At 40.4% G+C, this 22,468-nt stretch overlaps 1 protein-coding gene across 2 annotated transcripts in view; it reads left to right on the forward strand.

Annotated features, from left to right (window-relative positions):
• LOC126188797 (uncharacterized) overlaps positions 1-18,463 on the forward strand; it is a 62,845-nt gene extending 44,382 nt beyond the window's left edge. For both annotated transcript variants that reach the window (XR_007537864.1, XM_049930413.1), the window contains exon 3: positions 18,302-18,463. Coding sequence is in view for 1 of the 2 variants with exons in the window: in XM_049930413.1 (XP_049786370.1) it covers positions 18,302-18,316 (15 nt within the window). In the remaining variant the exon portion in view is untranslated. The remainder of the gene's footprint in view (positions 1-18,301) is intronic.
• Positions 18,464-22,468: the final 4,005 nt, after the last annotated feature.

The raw sequence follows: 22,468 nt of genomic DNA on the forward strand, positions 1-22,468 counted from the left end.
GACTGTTAACCAGCACTTTTACTTGGATGTTTTAAGGTATCTGCAAGAGGATGTGAGGAGGAAACACCCAGAACTTTGGTGATCAGGTTTCTGCATCACGACTACACTCCAGCACATACGGCCTTACGAGTGACCCACTATTTGGCACCTCAGAGGTGGTCTGTCATTGCCCACACTCCGTATTCACCGGATCTAGCCCCGTGCGACTTTTTACTATTTCCACGAATGAAAAAAACACTAAAAGGGGAGTGTTATGACAATGTGGAGGCGGTAAAAACAGCTTCACAAAGGGCACTGGACAATATCAAACTTGAGTTCCAAACATGCTTCCAACAGTGGGAAAAGAGACTTGACAAGTGCATCACATGTAATGGAGAGTATTTTGAAGGTGACTGAAGTAATTTTGTAAAAAGATTCATCAATAAATTTTTTATGACAACAATCCGGTTTCTTTTGGGTCCCCCCTCGTATTATGACATTTTCTCCCATTCCCCAGTGTGTGGGCAATGTACGACCATTAACTTTGAGCATGGCTTGCAAACATCAATAAAGGGGGTGCCCATACACTGTCACTCTTTAGCCCAACAACACAACCTAATAATGTTAGTACCAGAGCCTTATATTAGCACTGAGACATTAGGGAATAATTCAATAAAAGACATAAGGTGACAGGTGACAGACCTCAAGCTATGTCTTGCAAGCTTACCTAAAGGTTTGGGCACATGATCACTCCTCGATTCAGTGTAAGTACTTTCAACATGACCACCATTCATAATTTTCATAACAGTTTCATATAATAACTTGTGATAAAATACATAACGATCTTTACAGTAATTATTAATCTCTTAACAAACTCATTTGTCTGTTATCACATAAATTGTCACATTTGGCACTCTAGTCAAAACACTGACTTTACCTATTTTATAAACCACAATTATAATCCAATACACATTGATAGTTAGTGGAAATTAAGGAAAGAAACTCATCCTGACAATATCATTTGTGTCTCTGTGGAGGAGTTCATAGTTATGTCATTATATATGTAAATAAACTACACTTAAGCACCAAAGGAACTGGTATAGGCATGCATATTCAAATATAGAGGTATGTAAATAGGCAGAATATGGTGCTGTAGTCGGCAACAACTATATATACTGAAGAGCCAAATAAATTGGTACACCTGCCTGATATAGTGCAGGGCCTCTACAAGCACGCAGATTTGCTGCAACACAATCTGGCATGGACTTGACTAATGTCTGTAGTAGTGCTGAATGGAACTGACACAAGGAATCCTGAATCCTGCAGGGCTGTCCATAAATCCGTAAGAGTGTGAAGGGGTGGAGATCTCTTCTGAACAGCATGTTGCAAGACATCCCAGATATGCTCAATAATGTTCATGTATGGGGAGTTTTGTGGCAAGCAGAAGTGTTTAAACTCAGAAGAGTATTCCTAGAGCCAGTCTGTAGCAATTCTGAACATGTGGGGTCTTGCATTGTACTGCTGGAATTGTCCAACTCTGTTGGAATGCATGATGGATGTGAATGGATGCAGGTGATCAGACAGGATGCGTAAGTATGTGTCACCTGTCAGAATCATATCCAGACATATCAGGAGTCCCACATCACTCCCAACTACACATTCCCCACACCATTGCAGAGCCTCCACTTAACTTGAACAGTCCCCTGCTGATGTGCAGGGTCCCTGGATTCTTGAAGTTGTCTCCATACTCGTATATGTTCATCCGCTCGATACAATTTGAAATGAGGCTCATCTGACCAGACATCATGTTTCCAGTCATCAACAGTCCAATGTCGGTGTTGATGGTCTCAGGCGAGACATAAAGCTTCATGATGTGCCGTCATCCCTTGTACACATGTGGGCCTTCAGCTCCGAAAGCCCATAAAGATGACGTTTCATTGAATGGTTTGAGCGCTGACACTTGTTGATGGCCCAGCAATGAAATCTGCAGCAATTTGTCAAAGGACTGCACTTTTGTCACATTGAAAGATTCTCTTCAATCATTGTTTTTTCCATTTGTGCAGGATCTTTTTCCGGCCACAGCAATGTCGGAGATATGATGTTTTTCTGGATTCCTGATATTCACGGTATGCTAATGAAATGATCATATAGGAATATCATCACTTCATCACCACCTTAGAGACGCTGTGACCCATCGCTCACCTGCCAACTATAACATTGCATTCAAACTCACTTAAGTCTTGACAACCTGCCACTGTAGCACCAGTAACAGATCTAACAACTGTGCCAGACACTTGTTGTCTTATATAGGCATTGATGACCACAGCACCATATTCTGTGTGTTTACGTCTCTGTATTTGAATTTGCATGCATATACCAGTTTCTTTGGCACTTCAGTGTAAGACAACAAGTGTCTGGTGCAGTTGTTAGACAGACATGAACATTATTGAGCATATATGGGATGCCTTGAAACATGCTGTTCAGAAGATATCTCCACCCCCTCATACTCTTAAGGATCTAGGGACAGTTGTGCAGGATTCATGATGTCAGTTCTCTCCATCACTACTTCAGACATTAGTTGAGGCCATGCAACGTCGTGTTGCGGAACTTCTGCGTGCTCGCAGGGGCCTTACACAATATTAGACTCTTTGGCTCTTCAGTGTAAATTGTTTATAACATTCTTATAGTTCTTTAATTATAAAAGTAATCTGTTCATTATATTGCAGGCATTACCCTCTTTCATCTAGTGTATCATGAGTGTGACTTTCATGATGGTTTCAGTTGTTACAATTTACTGTAAACAATAATGGCAAAAACTTTTTAACTATTGAAGCTTCAGACATAGATTTATGTTCAATGAGCTCGTCCCACTGTCACAGTTCCAAAACTGTCAATGGTTTTTCTCTAGCTTGCTTGTAATGAGTTTTCATATATTTTCATTACAATTGTATTAGTGGTGGCATTTCAGGTCACAGGTCCCCCATATTAACTCGTTCTGCGACCATGTTTCCAAATCATTCCCCTCTTCCTGTCTGGAGAAACCCTGATGACTGCTGGGGCTCATGACATGCTAGCTAGCCACCTTTAATTCTGCTCACCTCACCTGTCACAGTCTGTCTGTCTGACAGCTGCGCCCCCCTCCCTCCCTCCCCCCCCCCCCCCCACACACACAGCAAACATTCACACTGGCCCACAGCCAATTTGTCAAATTCACTCTGTCCTGCAGCAGTCAAACCAACTGCTTGTAATGTCACATTATTCACTTAAAAATAGTAAGTTGAAAAAAATGTACAGAAGTATCTGGATTAGTCTTGAATCCCCCCCACCCCACCCCCCACCCTACCCCCCACCCCACCATATGACCTTCCCCTTAAATTACCCATTTCCGGCTGCCACCCTTCCTTCCTGTTCAGATTCTACCAATCCATTGCCCTCACCAACATAGTCCTGCATAACCATATCAACCAAGCCCAATCCTAATTGCAAAACCTTCTCAGCATCTGTAAAATTTTCCTTTTATGCAGTCCCAACTTCCTGGAACCCATAACACACATTGAAACTTTGCCATCCAGGAACTAGAACTACATGCACAGTGCCACCACAAAAAACTCTCCACCCTGCATACTTCCTACTCCCGCCTTGGAGAACCAGTGTCCACCACCTCTGCAACAACCTCCAAACCTCCTCCACGTCCCCTCATAGCTGTCAAACCCTGTCTCACAGAACTACTACATTTACCCGACCCTCCAAAACTCGCTCCCACCTAAACAGACCCAAAACACAGTCATGGACCTTTCCTCCAAAAGCCTTAGTCCAGCAAAAAATATCAGTCCTTTACAGAGGCTTCACCTTTTGCCCAACTCCTAAATTAAATCATGCAGGACTTGTTAAAGACCTTCTCTCTTTCTCCCAGTCCCTACAGTAGAAACACTTTTTTGCCACCAATCCTACCAATCACACTTGACCAAAGACCAATGTTGAACCCTGCATGACTCAGCTCAGTCCTCCATCCAACTTTGATTCACCCCCACTGCCCCCAAATACCCTCTGTTAACTTACCAGAATTTCTTAGCCTTGAAATTTGCCCCACCATCATTCCCCAAATCCCTCACATGCCAACTAACCTTAGATCCACAGAAAGAACCGCCATCCACCACCTAGAAACTGATCCTGATCTTATAATCCTATGTGCGGACAAGGGCTCCACGACTGTTGTTTTGAACTGCAAGTATTACCTGTCAGAAGAACTCTGCCCGGTATCAGATACATCTACCCACAAACTATGCAGTATCTCTAATCACTCCTCAAATCCATAGGCCCATTCCAGAACATCTCTCCAGAGACCATCTCTCTCCTCATCCTTACTACTCCCCACATTCCTACCTTCTGCATGCTTCCTGAAGTCCATAAACCCAACCACTCAGGATGTCTCATTGTGGCCAGTTACTGTGCCCCCACTGAGAGAATCTCTGCTCTCATAGACCAATATCTTCAGCCTATTACCCGGAACCTACCTTCCTATACAAAACATACCAACCATTTCGTCCACCGATCCCCATAGTTACTGCCCCTTTACCTCACAGTGCCCTGCTCATCACTATTGATGGCACCTCCCTTTACACTAACACCCCTAATGCACATGGCTTTACTGCTATTGAGCACTACCTTTCCCAACACCCGACAGATTCCAAACCTACAACTTCCTTCCTAGTCGTCATGACCACCTGTATCCTCACCCACAATTACTTCTCCTTTGAATGCATTATCTACAAATAAAACCAGAGTATGGCTATGGGCACTCACATGGAACTATACTATGCAAACCTATTCATGGGCCACCTAGAGGAATACTTCTAAAAACACCCCTCACCTGGTTCAGATTCATTCATGACATCTGTGTAATCTGGATTGAGAGTGAGGACATCCTATCCACATTCCTCCAGAACCTCAATAGTATGTCCCCCATTCGCTTCACCTGGTCCTACTCAACCCAACAAGTCACCTACCTAGATGTTGATCTCCACCTCAAAGAAGGCTACATCAGTACCTCTATCCATATCACAGCTATTAACCACCAACAATACCTCCACTTCAATAGCTCCCACATGTTCCATATGAAGAAGTCCCTTCCATACAGCCTAGCCGCCTGTGGTCATTGCGTCTGCAGTGACAAGTGGTCCCTCTCAAAATATACCGAGGGTTTCACTGAGGCCTTTACTGACCGTAATTATTCTCCCAACCTTGAACAAAAACAAAACTCCCTGCCTTATCTTTCCATTTACCTACCACCTCGCAAAGTCTCACCATCCAGTCACAGAGGAGTGTCCCCCTCGTAATTAGTACACCCATGACTGGAGCAACTGAATTATATTCTGTGCCAGGGTTTTGACTACCTCTCGTTGTGCCATGAGATGAGAAATGTTCTGCCCACTATCCTTCCTCCCCCCCCTCCCCCCTCCCCAAAACACAGTCATGAACCTTTCCTCCAAAAGCCATAGCTCTGCAGAAATATCAGTCCTTTCCAGAGGCCTCACCATTTGCCCCACTCCTAAATTCAATCATGCAGGAGTTGTTAATGACCTTCTCTCCTTCTCCCAGTCTCTACGATGAAACACTTTTTCGCCACCAATTCTACCAATCACACTCAACCAAACACCAATGTTGAACCCTTCCTGACTCTGTTCATTCCTCCATCCAACTGTGACTCACCCCACTGCTCCCAAATCACCCTCTGTTAACTTTCCAGAATTTCGTAACCTCGAACCTTGCCTCACCATTATTTCCCAAATCCCTCAACATGCAACCTAACCTTAGATCTGCAGAAGAACTGGAGTCCACCATCTAAAAAATGATCCTGATCATACAATCCTCCCTGTAGACAAAGGTTCCACCACTTTTATTTTTAACCACAAGGATTAACCAGCAGGATGACTCTGCCAGCTGTCAGATACATCCACCTACAAGCCTTGCCACAGTGACCCCATTCCAGAAATCCAGCAGCATTTCCAGTCTCTCCTCAAATCCTTAAGACCATCCCAGAATCTCTCCTCGGAGTCCATCTCTCTCCTCACCCTTTCCACTCCCTGCAGTCCTGCCTTCTACATGCTTCCTAAAGTCCATAAACCCAACTACCCAGGATGCTCCATTGTGGCTGGTTACTGTGCCTGATTGAGAGAATCTCTGCTCTCATACACAAATATCTTCAGCCTATTACCAAGAACCCACCAACCATTTCCTCCACTGACCCTCCATAGTTCCTGTCCCCTTACTGCACAGCCAGCCAGAGTGGCCGAGCGGTTCTAGGCGCCGCGACTGCTACGGTCGCAGGTTCGAATCCTGCCTCGGGCATGGATGTGTGTGATGTCCTTAGGTTAGTTAGGTTTAAGTAGTTCTAAGTTCTAGGGGACTCATGACCTCAGATGTTAAGTCCCACAGTGCTCAGAGCCATTTGAACCATTCATTACCACACAGTGCCCTGCTAGTCACTATTGCTGCCATTTCCCTTTAAACTAACATCCCTAATGCCCAACGGCCTTACTGCTGTTGAAAACTACCTTTCTCAATGCCCAACAGATTCCAAACCAACCACCTCCTTCCTAGTCCCCAAGACCAACTATATTGTCACCTACAATTACTTATCCTCTGAAGGCATTATCTACAAACAAATCCAGGGCGTGGCCATGTGTACCCACATGGAACTATACTATGCAAACCTATTCATGCGCCATCTAGAGGAATCCTTCCCAAACACCCCAGAATCCTTAACCCCTCACCTGGTTCAGATACATTCATGACATCTTTGTGATATGGATCTAGAGTGAGGACACCCTGTCCACATTCATCCAGAATGTCAACAGCTTTTCCCCCATTCGCTTCACCTGATCCTACTCAACCAACAGGTCACCTCCCTAGATGTTGACCTCCACCTCAGTACCTCTGTCCATATCAAACATACTAACCACCAGCAACACCTCCTCTTCGATAGCTGCCACCTGTTCCATATGAAGAAGCCCCTTCCACACAGCCTAGTCTTCCACGATCATCCCATTGGCAGTGACACGTGGTCCCTCTAGAAATATACTGAGAGTCTCACTGAGGCCTTTACAAACCATAATTATCCTCCCAACCTTGTACAAAAACAAAATTCCCGTGCCTTATCTTAACAGTTACCCACGGTCTCCCAAAGGCTCACCATCCAGTCACAGACGAGTGTTCCCCTAGTAACTCAGTGCTACCCAGGATTGGAACAACTGAATTACTTTCTCTGGCAGGGTTTCAACTACCTCGCATCATGCCATGAGATGAGAGATGCCCTGCGCACTATTCTTCCTACACCTTCCACAGTGGTATTCCACCATCCACTGAACCTACACGATATATTCATCCATCCCTACACAACCCCTGCTCCCAACCCCTTACCTCATGGCTCAGATCCCTGTAATAGACCTAGATGCAAGACCTGTTCCATACAGTCTCCCACCACCACTGACTCCAGTCTAGTCACAAATGTCACCTATCCCAACAAAGGCATCATGTGATCTACAAGCCAAGCTGCAACCACTGTGCTGCATTCTGTGTGGGCATGAACTGCCATCAACAAACTGTGGCCAAGAAACAACTGGACCACCCTGTTGCTGAGCACACTGCAAATACAACATTCTTCATTTCAATGACTGCTTCGCAGCTTGTGCCATAAGTGTTCTTCCCACCAACACCAGCTCTTCAGGATTGCACAAGTGGGAACTCTTCCTGCAATACATCCTACATTCCCAAAATCATCCTGTCCTCAACCTTTGTTAGTCATTATCCTCCACCATCTAGCCCCTTACCTGCTCCCGTTCCAGCACTACACAGCTCTCAATTCCACCAATGCACCGAGTCCTTTTACTTCTTTCCTTTTCTGCTACCCTCTCCCCCCCCCCCCCCCCCTTTTGTCTAACCTCCTGACTGGACCTAGCTGCCCCACCCTTTCTCCACCTTGTCCCTGTACACTCCCCAGCAGCATTTCACCATCCCCCACCCCTACCTTGCTATCCCTCCCTCTCCCCACCCCAGACTCCTCCTTACCCCTACTCAGTTGCCTATTCCATCTTGCACTGCTGCTACTGCTCATACTGTGGCTGCAGCTGCCAAAGGCTGTGGTCATGTGTTTGAGTTGCATTTGCATGTGTGTGTGTGTGTGTGTGTGTGTGTGTGAGTAAGTGAGTGTGTTAGATCAGAGATTAGATTAGATTAGATTAGTACTTGTTCCACAGATCATGAATACGACACTTCGTAATGATGTGGAATGTGTCAGGTTAATAAAAGGTGTCTATACAAGATATTACATTACACAAAATATTACATGACACTCAATATTTTTAATTTGTGTGTGTGTGTGTGTGTGTCATCTAGTTTTGACGAAGACCTTGTTGGGCGAAAGCTATTACATGGCACTCAATATTTTTAATTTGTGTGTGTGTGTGTGTGTGTGTGTGTGTGTGTGTGTGTGTGTTTGTGTGTGTGTGTGTGTGTGTGTGTCATCTAGTTTTGACAAAGACCTTGTTGGGCGAAAGCTTATTTTGTGACACTCTTTTGTTGTGCCTATCTGCAACTCACCATCTTCAATATATTGTGAGTAGCAACCATCCTTTTCATAATACTGTTGATCCAAATAAAGATTTTAAGAGCAAAGCATAAGGGTTTTGGGTACACACCTTGTGGCATGACTTCAAAAACTATTGGATCTCTTTGTGTTCTGCGTAGCATGAACGGGTCATTTTGTAAATTGCAGACTACTTCTGGAAGATCACTTCTAACACTTTCAGGACTAATTTTCATTGAATTATTAAAGCTGTCGGCCTTTGTTGGTGAAGCACCAGGAGACTAGCAAGTCACAAATTTAGCTTTTATGTTTGTGTCCACAGTTTAATCCTTAAATCCTTTGTATGTTTTGTGTGTTTGTAAAGTTTAATTCTTAAATTCATTGAGTATTTTTCATGAGATATAACATCACATTTCAGTAATAGTTAAGTGTACATTCATGCAATCTGTAGTGCATTAGTCATTTGTTTGTTTGTTTTGGATAGGCAGTAATGGTCGACCACAGCTCAGTCAGCTGCCATCCTCCGTTGGTGAAGCGTCAGGAGACTAGCGAATCACATATTTATCTTTTTCTCTTTGTTTTCATAGTTTGAATCTCAAGTTAATAGTAGTAGGATGTATAGGGTGTGTGCTGTGTGTGGATGCAGAAGGGGCTGTCAATAGTTTGTGAACAGGCAACAAATCTATCCATAGAAAGTTGTTTCAATAGTATATGATAATTCATTTTCTGTTTAACAAACTATCAGATTCCATTCATTTTTTAACTACGTTTCTTCGAAAGTTGCTTAGCTTATGGTCATGTAGAGAGTGTTCATGATCAATAGTTGTTTGGGAGCATTTACTTGAATTTCTTTCCTCTTATTATGTTTTTATTATATTTTGGAAATCCATTTCTTTCATTTTTCAACTTTCAAGAATGTTAATTACCCTATAATGTTCCAAATGTCTTTTTCATCAGAAACTGGCAGGTAGTTATGCATTTAACATTATTCAATCATCAAAGCTTCATTACAAAATTATGTTTAAGACTCTGTAATTTTTTTATCTCTATAAATGTTGTTTATGTCTTAAATATCGTTTTCTTGATAAATATTAACTTAGATTTACTGTAAAATAACACATCATCGACTCTTTGCATCTGCAATTTGTGAAATCTTTGTTTAAATGTGGTGAAAGGATTCCTTGCAGAGTACTGGTTGAGAATAGTCTTGAGAGGGAAGGACTTGGACATGTTTTTATGTAAGATGAAGTGAAATTTTATCTTGTGAACTGACTGTGGTCAAAACCATAATAACATAAATGTCATTTTGTGGTTCATTAGATATGAGAAGAAATACAAGACTGTCAATCTCAAAACCAGTGTTTATTCTGAAAGTAACCTTCTACATCCAGTCTTTTATGTTATTGATGAGAAATGAATTTTTGATTACATTGAACCTGAGAATATTCTATGATAATTTATTTTGAACAAAATAATTTCTTTTTGGAAACATGACAACCCTGGGCTTCTTCAGAAATCATAAGCCACGTGTATTGAAAAAAGAGCTGAGCTAAAAATTTCAACAAAGCTTCGAGACTAGTATATTCACTGTTTTCTAAGCTATGCAACAACCAACTTTGGGGCAGATTCTACAGCACAATCATATACTGAATAACATTTACATATCTGGTTGTTCAGACAGAAATTTCATCATTTTATTATCTTCTTATTGTTTGAGCTGTGGGGCAGGACTGTTGGAAGATTCTTATGGGCATGGTCACCCCTTGCAGGCTGCTGCATCAGGATTTGGTGGCACTAGAGAAGCTGGCATGTCGCTTGCTCATGGAACACCCCAGGAGTCACTTGTTTTGCCCACAGCCTCTGCTGTCAAGGAACCTTCCATCACACTGAGTGTGTGGGATCTGTGTTCACTGCAGAGTGAGTCATAGGTTGTTACACAGTTATTTCACTCAAGGCAGAGAGTCAATGTGAGGGCTGGTCATCTGGCTTCACCCATTCATTCTGTGAGTAGAAAGGTGGCCATTCCTTCAGTAGGGTCTGAGCAGGCTCACAGGGGAAATGGCTTTCTGATTAACACAGCTGCGATTTTAGGTGCGTTATGGAGCCCTTTAGATAAATGGGAGGCAGGTCTGAAAGAATTCCAATGTGCACTCCATGTGTCTTCTCGGAGGCCTCATATGAAGAGTGGATGAGGCCCTGCCTGCAGCTATTGAGGTGGTGAAAGTTGCTGTAGTCTGCAAGTTGTTACTCATGTTGGCACCAGTGAGGCCTGTTGCTTGGGTTCTGAGGACCCATGAGCAGCTGGTAGAAGTGGTGAAGACAGCAGCCGTCAATAAAGAGGTGCAAACAGTGCTCACAATTTGTGGCATCATAGCCAGAGTAGATCAGGGTCTTTTGGTTTGGAGCTGAGTGGAAGGTCCCAATCGAAGGCTCCATTGACTCAGTAACAGTCATGGCTGCAGACATCTGGACCTGCATTATGGGTGGTAGAGTTGTAGGACTGCCCTTGATAGATCAGGGGTGCACTGCACAAAGGAAGCAGCTACTCAGGTAGCAGAGTACTTGTGGAGTGCACGTTGGTTTTTTAGGCTAGGCAGTAGTTTGAGGTCCACTGATGAACACTCACCAGTCAATATGCAGAGAGTGAAATTGGATCACATACTAGGTAGAGACACTGTGAATGTCAAAATTTTAACAGTAAATTGTTGATGCATTCGTGACAAAGTTCCTGAACTTATTGCCCTCCAGGAAATATGTTGCACCAAATTTTCTCGGACCGAGAGTTAGCGGAAAATGGAAGTGATAGCTCTGATATATTTAGTGAGGACAACCAGGACAAACCAGGAATTCTGGGAGAAAACTGGAAAAACCATGATTTTTTTTTTAGAATTCTAGGAATTTTTCATTGTTTTAGTTTTCAGTTAAATTTTTGTAATTTTGATTGGTAAGAATTGATACTCTAACAAAGAATTATACATTAGCCCACTACTGCATAATAATATTGCAGCAATAAAATATAAATGAGAGAAAAACACCAAAATAAAACTTAAGTTGCAAAGAAAATGCACCATTTATGCCGACAAAATGTAGTGCACACACAATCATCTGCCAACAGCAAAATTTATCGAAGGCTGTAGGACAAAGAGTGTGCAATACTTCATAACAGTAAACTGATTTCAATGAGCAGGTACAATTGTTTAAATTAGGTTCATTTCAGCAGTTGCCAGTGGGCCCACGCCCATGTGCAGAGCAGAAGTCATGTATGAGCAGCACCTTCTCCTCCTACTCGCTGCTGTTAGTTTGGCTGTTAACTGTATAAGCAGTAGCAGCAAGCAGCCAGATGCTACCCAGAAAAATTTTTCTGGTGCGCCCAAGCTGCCAAATTCGCTCATGCACAGAGCTGTCTGAGTTCTAGTATGGGGGTGATCTCCATGTGACCTGTGTTCACAGTTCATAATTTTACTGCTTTCTCTTCGTTCATAGCTCTCACATCAAGTGGTAACAAATTGGATTTCTGTGGCTGTGAGACATCATGTGAATTAAAATACATTCACATAATTAGGAAAGACGAAAATATGTTATTAGTTTCAGTTTTCTGATTTTATTTCCATTTCAGTTGAGCGTTAATTGTCTTGCAGAACAGTGAAGTTATTTTTCTCAATTCATTAAAGAAATTTGGCTTTTATTAATCTTTTTGGTGCAGAGGCAATCAATTTATTTGAAATGAAGTGTTTCATTCCACATTATTGGCTAGTTTCAACTGTTTGTTGAATTTCAAGTGCACATGTTCATCTTCTGGCATGTATGGCATTATGTCACAATAAAGGACCAAACATGAGATATTACAGTACTGGCACTCTCTAAGAAAATTGGCATCCCAAAAACCACACTGGAAAGCTTAATACCAGGCAGTGCCCTATTTCATTGTGAATCTGGACTTAAGCTGAATTGTGCATTTTAATATGGTTTACGAATTTCTGATGCCGTTGGAGTATTCTCTGATATCCTGTTCCTTTCATGACATAATGTGAGATATCTTCATGCTGTATATGTACAAACATACGTAAATGTTCACTTGAAGATGACTAAGCAGGCACATCTGGTCAGCAGTATTGAATAAAAATGTTTGTTTCAAATATATTGAAAGTCTTAGCAGAATTTTACATATCTGACTTCCATGAAACTCAATCCTTTTTCCATCACAAGACATGTTTCATCACTTGTCAGATACCTCCAATAGGCTTGATGTTATTTCTTAATTTATGTTGTTTGCATCTTAAATTTACAGAACACCATTCTTCACTAAATTATAGACTGGCAGCAGATCATGTTTCATCATTGTTACTCCCCACAAGGCTTTATATTTTCTCCTGGAGTAGAATATAAACAACCAATTACACCATTTCTTGCCTTCAGAAATAACCTTGTTAATTTGTTATACAGTTTGAAAAAGTCATGGAAAACAAGTGTATGCCAAGGACTTCTTTCATATTTTGCATTCCTGATCTGGATAGGATATGAAAAAACAACTGTCCTACATACAATAAGTCCTTATGCCCCCTCTGAAAAACATGCCACAGTGCAGCACTTGGTCATGTGATGCCCCACTATACAAGAAATTCCAAACAGAAATGTGACTAAAGGCATATGAGCAAAGCAAACACCAAGCACTGGCTTCCTGTGTCGTCATAGATGTGCATGTGCAGTAACACCTGTTTTCTGGTGCTCTCTGGTGACTGCTCAAATGAATCTATTTGTAACAGATCACAGGGAAATATTGTGATTGGTTGTTAGAAGTATTACTTCAAAGTATATTTTCCTTTACGCGTGGTGACTTATGGTATGAGTGAGAATGTGCGACAAATTTTTTAAATCACATAGTGTTTGACTCGCATTCAAAACTTAACTCTTTGGGGACTATCCAATTAGAAAAATTTCAGATCCAGGAGACCAGACGTCTATGTCATTATTTAAAATTTTACTGGCAGATATGTGGTTGATGTGTATTAAAGGATAACATACGCGGAAGAGACTAATATTATGTATGTGAAAGCTTAGCTTTTCTTGTACCTATACTATATGCAAATCAATTTAAACAATTGCCTTTTCCTATTTGTGTGTTCACGCTACTTAACAGTGATGCTGCTATTGGCTGACTACATCAAGTGTCCAATGCTTGGAATATCTGCTGTTATTGGCTGGCGAGATCACATGATATGAGCTATGATTGGCTGACAAAAGCACATCACAATCTCTATTTCAGTGCTTCAGTAACTAACTTGCTGTGTTAATGGTAGAATTTATATTTATACTTCCATAATATGAAAATATGTGGTGTTCATGTCACTGCACATCAAAGATCTTTCCAAAACAAGTTGTTCATCTCCTAAAGTTCCAGGAAATTCTATGCTGGTGTATAAAACCTTTATCATTCAAAAGATTGATAAGTTTTACAGTTCCAAGGGAAGGTATACTGTCACTTAACACGGAAAAGGTGTATTTTCATCTTGGAAAATGTGTATTTTCACCCGCGAAAACGTGTATTTTTAACTGGGAAATCTGGGAGAAATTCAGGAATTTCTTTTATTGTCTGCATGTACACCCTGGTATATCAAAAATGCAGATTAGACGCCATAAGAGGGGCTGTTGACAAAAATATTGCGTCCATTGCAGTCAAAATTTAGTCCTATGACTTTAAAGTTATCTGGGCACGCTAAGCAGGTCTAGGTGAACTCAAGTTAGTTATTGGATGTTTTTACCAGCCACCTGATTGCACTGTAACAGTTGTAGAATCATTTAATGTAAGTCTACTCTCAGTAGTATGGAAATACCCAGTTCAATTAGTATTAGTTTGAGGTGACTTTAACCTACCAAATACTGGCTGGGACTTCTGGGGATTCACTGCAGGTGGTATAAAAAACAGTCTTATGAAGTACTTTTATACATGTTTTCCAAAAACTACCAACTAGTTAGACAACCCGCACTAAATGACGCAATGGAAATATTTTAGATTTTGTAGCTGGAAATACACCTGATCTTGTCGACAGTGTCAGTATAGAGACAGGGATTAGTGAGCATGATGTCATTGTAATGTCGGTGGTTACTAGAATTAATAAATCTGTCAAGAAGGCTAGGAGAGTATTTTTGCTAGAAAAAGCAGATTTGCAGTTGTTAGCACCCAATGTAGGCAATGAATGGGAACCATTTAGCTCCAACACGATGGATATAGAGGAATTATGAGCTAAGTTTAAACTGATTGTAAATTGTCCTCTGGAGATGTATATGGCAAAATTTGGAAAATGATGAGGAAACAGAGATCGTTGAACTTATGCTTCAAAAAAGAATGTACAAATTGTGACAAGCAAACATTAGTAGAAATTTGTGTGTCTGTAAATAGATCAATGCATGAAACATACAGCAACTCCCACCTTAGTAAAAGATCTTGTTGAGAACCTGAGAAAACTCTGATCATACATAAAATTGCTAAGCAGGTCAAAAACTCCTATCCAATCTTTCGCTGAGCAGTCTGAGGTGACAGTAGAAAGACAGGAAAAAGAAAGGTAAGATTTTAAATTTCGTGTTTAAGAAATCATTCACGCAGGAGGATCATACAAACATACCATTGTTTGATTCTCATACAGGCTCCTTCATGGAGAACATAGAAATGGGCATCCATGGCATAGAGAAGCAATTGGAGTTGAAAACGATTAAGTCCCCAGGTCCAGATGGAATCCCAGTTTGGTTTTACATTTATCTTGAATCTCTCACCCATTGCAAAGTTGCAAGTGACTAGAAAAAGTGCAGGTGGCTACAGTGTATAAGAAAGGTTAAAGAACAGACCTACATAATTACAGACCAGTATCCTTAACATTGGTTTGCTGCAGGATTCTTGAACATATCCTGAGTTTGAATATAATAAATTTCCTAATATAATAAATAATATAATAAATTTATATATAAATATATAATATATAGTCTAATATATATATATATATAATATAATAAATAATATAATAAATTTCCTATCTGCAAGTCAACATGAATTTAAAAACCATCACTCGTCCAACACTCAGCTTGCCCTTTTCTCACATTATATTCTACAAACCATGGCTGAAGGGTGACAGGCAGATTCCATATTCCTAGAATATTGGAAAGTTGTTGGAAATGGTGCCCCACTGCAGACTGTTGACATAGGTCTGAGCATATAGTTTATGTTCCCAGATATGTGAGTGGCTTGGAGACTTTTTGAATAATAGAACCCAGTATGGTGTCTTCGATACAATTATTCATCAGAGGCAAGGGTATCATAAGGAGTGCTCCAGGGAAGTGTGATAAAACCACTCTTTTTCTCTATAAACATAAATGATTTCACTGCTGGATGAACAGCAATTTACAGTTGTTTCCTGATAATATTTTGGTGTATGGGAAAGTATCATTCTTGAGTCTGTAGTAGCATACAAGATGACTTATATAGAATTTATAGTTGGTGCGATGAGTGGCAGCTTGTTCTATATGTAAAAAAATGTAAGTTAATGTGAATGAGTAGAAAAAAACAGTCCTGCAGTGTTCAAATGCATCATTAGTAGTGTGCTCCATGACATGGTCACATCATTTACATATCTAGGTATAATGTTAGAAAGTGACATGAAATGGAATGAGCACGTTATATTAGTAGTAGGGAAGACAAACACTCAATTTCATTCTGTTGGGAGAATTTTGGGAAGGTGTAGCTCATTCATAAGGTAGACGGTGTAAGTGCAACTGATTCTTGTGTACAGTTTGGGTGTTCGGGATCCATACCAGGTCAGATTAAAGGAAGTTATCGAAGCAATTCAGCAATTCAGAGGCAGGCTGCTAGATTTGTTACTAATAGGTTCAGTCAGCATACAGATAATACAGAGATGCTTCATGGGCTCAAATGGGAATCCCTGGAGGGAAGACACTGCTCCTTTTCTGATGCACAGTTGTGGAAATTTAGAGAACCGCCATATGAGGTCAAGTGCAGAATGATATTGCTACTGCCAATGTACATTTTGAAATTGGGCTCATATGGAGGCTTTTAGACAGTAATTTTACCTCCTTTATTTTCAAGTGAAAGAGGAAAGGTAATGAGTGGTAGTGGTACATGGTACCATCTTCCATGCACTTTACTGTGGCTTGCAGTGTATGCATGTAGCTGTAGATGAAAGAAAATGATATCTGGCTCTAGGGATTTAAAATATTTAAAACTACTCTGCAACTCATTGGAGACTTCATCAATTTCACTTCACAACAACTTGGGGAAATGACACAAATTTTCAGCAACTTGGAGAAATGACACCAATTTTGCTCATTAAGTTGCAATTTAAATATTATTTTTTTACACCAGAATCCATTAATATCCATGACCATATCAGAAATAATGTGTTCTTTCCCTTGCAAACACAGATTCAAATTATTTAAATAATTAGTAAAATCTGTTTGAATTTCTAATTCTGATCAAAAAAGTGAATCTTTCAGCTCATTTTCAAATTCCATAGTGCTCCATTTACTTCTTCATTCAAAAAACTTGGAAAGCTCTTTTTCGAGTGGGAAAAAAGTGTAAGCATTTTCTTACACACAACAATGAATTTTATAAGGAGTATGTCTCCACAGTTTTTTTAAATGTCTTCCAAAAATTCTTTAAGTTTTTAATGAAGCAGTGCTCAATTACTTCCTTGTACTATATTCGCAATTTTTATTATATATTTTATTGCGGACAGCTTTCTGACACTTTTCCTATGTATTGCTTCCTGGTATATATTGCAGTGCACATTTAAACTATTTATTTAGTTGACCAATGAAGTCATTTTTGCTACCGACCATAGCATCAGTGCAAATTGCAGAGCACTTTTTAAAACCACCAATTTTGTCAAAACACTTATTAACTGTGTTAAAAATATCCAGAACTGCTGTTTCGAGTAACAGAACTAAAGTGAGTAACTCTTAATGTATAGAAAATCATCCATTATTTGGAGAATAAAGATTAGTAGTTAACTAAGATCTGTTTGATGAGTACTCTCATCCACACACAAAGAAAATTACCAACAGTTTGCAACTAAATTGTGTAACTTTTTTTTATGCTGTGTCACATATCAAGAGTTTTTAAGAGTTCAGTGGCATTGTCATAACCAAAAAGTTTTGTGAATTCTATTGCACGTTCTTTCATGAGTACACCTCCACCGAAGCATTTTTAAGCTTTTACCATCTTACTACATTGCATTACTACATATTATTAAATATTATTGTTTCTCATCAGAGATGTGTATGAAGAAGTACTTAATTACTCACTACTCATTGAAGACACAGTTTTAAGCACTCACTCAGTAAAAACATAGTCTTCCGTATTCTTTCTTTTTACATTCTTGAGAACTCTCAGTCGAAAGATATACACAGTGATAACCACAATCAAAACCAGAATAATAATTGCAGAAATAACCCAAATGGCAACATGAATGATAGTGCAATATTAAGGAGAGTAAATCTGACCAAAAGATGGAGAGCAAGCAGTTGCTTCGTCACATAAGTCCAAGAGAGGCTATCCCATTCGATTGCTGATAGACAAATGAACCATAGGGTGCAGCAAGGCAGTCATGCCACTGTATGAGTAGAGTTGAAGGGGAGCGATCTCTGTAGGGAAAGCTCCGGTTGATTAGAATCTTATGTATGGAGAAACTGATTTAATTGATGTATGTGTAGCTTTAATCTCTCTCTTTGCAGGGAAAGAAAATCTGAAAGAGAACATTTCCAAGTGATGGTGCAAGAGAAAGAAGAGTCCCAAAAGAAACAGAGGATGTACTTCAAGACTGTAGTTAAGAAACTGTGCTTATGAGAAATATATGTAGATTGAAGTACTTTTGTTTATAGCATTATTAAAATTGGTTTCTGTCCTGTCACTTTGGGACAAAACTTGGTTGTTTATATTTGCCCTGAAAGCATGCAACATAGTGCTCTGAAGTTCATAAAGCCATGTGAATAAGTTGTTGCCTGTCAACAGAAAAATCAAAATCCAGTTGGCTCTTGGATAGCTGCAGTTTTAAGAGTGGAGTTACACCCCATTCTTGATATTTTCGGGGCTGTACTCATCATGTAAACAACATACTTTCAAAAATATTGGTTATGTAATTGAAAATTTGAGGATGGAGAGTGATATGTATAAAATGATAGGACATTGCCCACCAAGTACAGAAGGGATTGATGAGTGGATACATGTGCTTGAAAATGCAGAAAATCACAGCTCTTGGATAGAGTCCTTCACTACCACTCTCACACTGATCAATAGTTGAAGAAAGGAAAGTTGGTCAGTACTCCTAGTACCACCAACAGAATTTCATTTGATTTTTTGTTGGTCCTGTAGATAACATGTAGTTTGTGTGTGTGTGTGTGTGTGTGTGTGTGTGTGTGTGTGTGTGTGTGAATCTTACCTATTTTCTATGAACAACAGCTGGTTGCATATACTATTAAAACATGCAGTTTATTAGTGTAAGTTTAAGTGAATGTTTAAAAATGGAGAATAAATGAAAGTACATGTCCCTTTTCATACATTTTTTTGGTTTAGGAATCACAATGTGTATACCATGAAATATTGTGTATCACAATCAACTAAGTTTCATCATCCAACATGCCATTGCCTCGTAACAAACTCAAAACTACTGCCAAGCTCAAAGCAAACTCAGGCGATTTGTGCTCCTATGCAACTCCCTGGCAGACTGCGCAGCCCATTGTACATTGAGAAGGGATGAGTCGAATCCTGTACATAGTCCCAGGTGGCACACTTGTGAGTGATGTCACAAGGTGTTACTGTTGGTGTGAAAATTCCCTTCTCTGTTAAGTAGCACCATTCCAGCTTTCTCTCCTCCCACAACATTTATTTGTTATCTAAGCCACTAGAGTATGCGATTCTGCCACCAACAATATTACCAGAATTGATATTTCAACGGCAGTTATAATAATTTTCTTTCAGTCACAAATTTGTTTTCAGGATAGAAATTTGGAGGAAATATTTTCTCATTGTATATTTTTGTCAATTGTAAGTAGACCTTAGATTTAATGCTGCCATTGTGACATTTGGGAAGTGGCTAGAATACTGCAATTGTTGCTGTTAGTGCAACTGTAATGTTTTTGTTTAGATGATTGAACGTTATGGTTCTTGATACCACAGTTTTATGCATTGCTGTATCTAATACGCTCCGGATAGACTTGCCATTTAGTTTGTAAGTTGTGAAGAGTGAGTGAATATGAATAACATAAATAATTTACAAGGTACAGACCTTACGCACTTTCCTGATGAGGATAAGCTTGTTGTAAAAAGATTAGAATGACCATTACTAGGTTTAAACATTGCACAATATATAAATACTAGAAGTCAACAGTTTAAGAGGGCATTTAAAATGAATGTTTACAAAATTTACTGATTGGTTATGTGTCTGCAAAGTTAAAAATACATTATTCTGCTTTCCATGGCTGTTGTTTGATGGGGAACCTTTGTGAGTATAAAAGTGAAGAAGCTTGAATCTTCATTTGTTAACATACAAAGTTGTTTAAGACGCATTTTTTGAAACTGTCAATGTAGCTAAACAATTGGATAGTCATGTATAGAAAGAGAATTGATGACTATAACAAAAAAGTTGGCATAAAAGGTATGTGTTAAATATTTTAATAAATTGTATTTGTTTCTGTGGTTCCTTTGAATTGGACTGATTAATTTTAATGCTGAACTGGATGCAACACTAAAAGATCATTTGGATAAGGGAACTGTTTGCAGTGGAACATCCACAACAATTAAAAATAAACTTTTACAAATTACATTAGAGGCATACCAAGAAAAAATTCCAAAGAAAATGAGGGAATCAGAATTTTGGCTGTTATAGCAGATGAAACTGGTGATGTATCAAATGTATTTCAGACTTCTATTGTACACTGTTACACATTAAGAGTAAACCAATGGAAAAGTGCTGGAATTTTCTGTCTCCTTCCAAACACGATGCTTAGACATTAGCTTCAAATTTGCTAGAAGAATTAAACAAGCAAAAAGTAAATTAAACTCCCCAAAAATTAATTGCATAGACCTATGATGGAGCATATTTTGGTTGGTTCCTCTGGTGGGAAAGTTATCATCACTCATCCACTATGTGAAAATTAGAATTATATATTAATACCTTCAGCTGCTGATGGCCGTTGATATATATCAACGGGGACAGGTGAAAATGTGTGCCCCGACCGGGACTCGAACCCAGGATCTCATGCTTACATGGTAGATGCTCTATCAATCTGAGCCACCAAGGGCACTGAGGATAGTGCAACTCCAGGGACTATCTTGCACATGCCTCCAGCAAGACCCACATTCTCACCTTATATGTCCACACACTACATGTTCGAAAGAACAGACCCCATATCCAAACTCGGCCAATGAACACACCCGTCAACTCCTATCCTTAATAAAAGTCCTCAATCTTTCCTCTCCCACATCCACACTGGCTGTTCAGAGCATCCTCCTACAAGCCAACCACAAATTAGAACAGCATGCCACCCTCCACCTCAAAAAACTATCCAATCTCCTGGTTTCCCACCTCCGGAAAGGCAACTCACTCACCCTTCACAACCTTTCCAGCAAACCTCAACCTCCTCTCATTGCACACAAACCCAGTCTCTCCCATCTACTCAATCTCCCACTTCCAGCTCCACTCCCTCCAAAACCTCAAAATTCCAATCAACTCAATCTGGAACCACAACACCCTAATTCAGTAGTTAACCTTTCCTCCAAACCTCTCTCCCAATCCGAAACCTCAGTCCTATCCAAAGGCCTCACCTTCAGCCCCACTCCCACATTCAACCAAACAGCCCTCGTCAAAGATTTACTGTCCTACACTCGTACTCTCTGCTGGAAATATCACTTTGCCATGAAGAAAAATGATCCTAATCCTACTCCTAATGATCCAACTTCCCAAGGCACTATCCAAATTGAATCCTGCCTGGAACAGTTCCGTCCTCCGTCACAGCGGGACCCACCTCCTCTTCCTCAAAATCACCCTCTCCAAACCTTCCAGAATTTCTGACTTCCAGCCTTGTCTCTCAATCCTTCTTAAAAAAAACCTTAATCCTACTCCCAACATCACCAATGCTGAAGCCCAGGCTATCCGTGATCTGAAGGCTGACCGATCCATCGTCATTCTTCCGGCGGACAAGGGTTCCATATCCGTGGTACTTGATCATCGGGAATATGTGGCTGAGGGACTGCGTCAGCTTTCAGACAACACCACATACAAAGTTTGCCAAGGTAATCCCATTCCTGATGTCCAGGCGGAGCTTCAAGGAATCCTCAAAACCTTAGGCCCCCTACAAAACCTTTCACCTGACTCCATCAACCTCCTGACCCCACCAACACCCCGCACCCCTACCTTCTACCTTCTTCCTAAAATTCACAAACACAATCATCCTGGCCGCCCCATTGTAGCTGGTTACCAAGCCCCCACAGAACGTATCTCTGCCTACGTAGATCAACACCTTCAACCCTTTACATGCAGTCTCCCATCCTTCATCCAAGACACCAACCACTTTCTCGAATGCCTGGAATCCTTACCCAATCTGTTACCCCCGGAAACCATCCTTGTAACCATTGATGCCACTTCCTTATACACAAATATTCCACACGTCCAGGGCCTCGCTGCGATGGAGCACTTCCTTTCACGCCGACCACCTGCCACCCTACCTAAAACCTCCAGAATTTCCTCTCCAACCTCAACTCCTTTGGTTCCATCAGATTCACCTGGTCCTACTCCAAATCCCATGCCACTTTCCTAGACATTGACCTCCACCTGTCCAATGGCCAGCTTCACACGTCCGTCCACATCAAACCCACCAACAAGCAACAGTACCTCCATTATGATA

The sequence above is a fragment of the Schistocerca cancellata genome, chromosome 1 (genome assembly GCF_023864275.1).
Source record: "Schistocerca cancellata isolate TAMUIC-IGC-003103 chromosome 1, iqSchCanc2.1, whole genome shotgun sequence".
Classification (NCBI taxonomy): domain Eukaryota; kingdom Metazoa; phylum Arthropoda; class Insecta; order Orthoptera; family Acrididae; genus Schistocerca; species Schistocerca cancellata.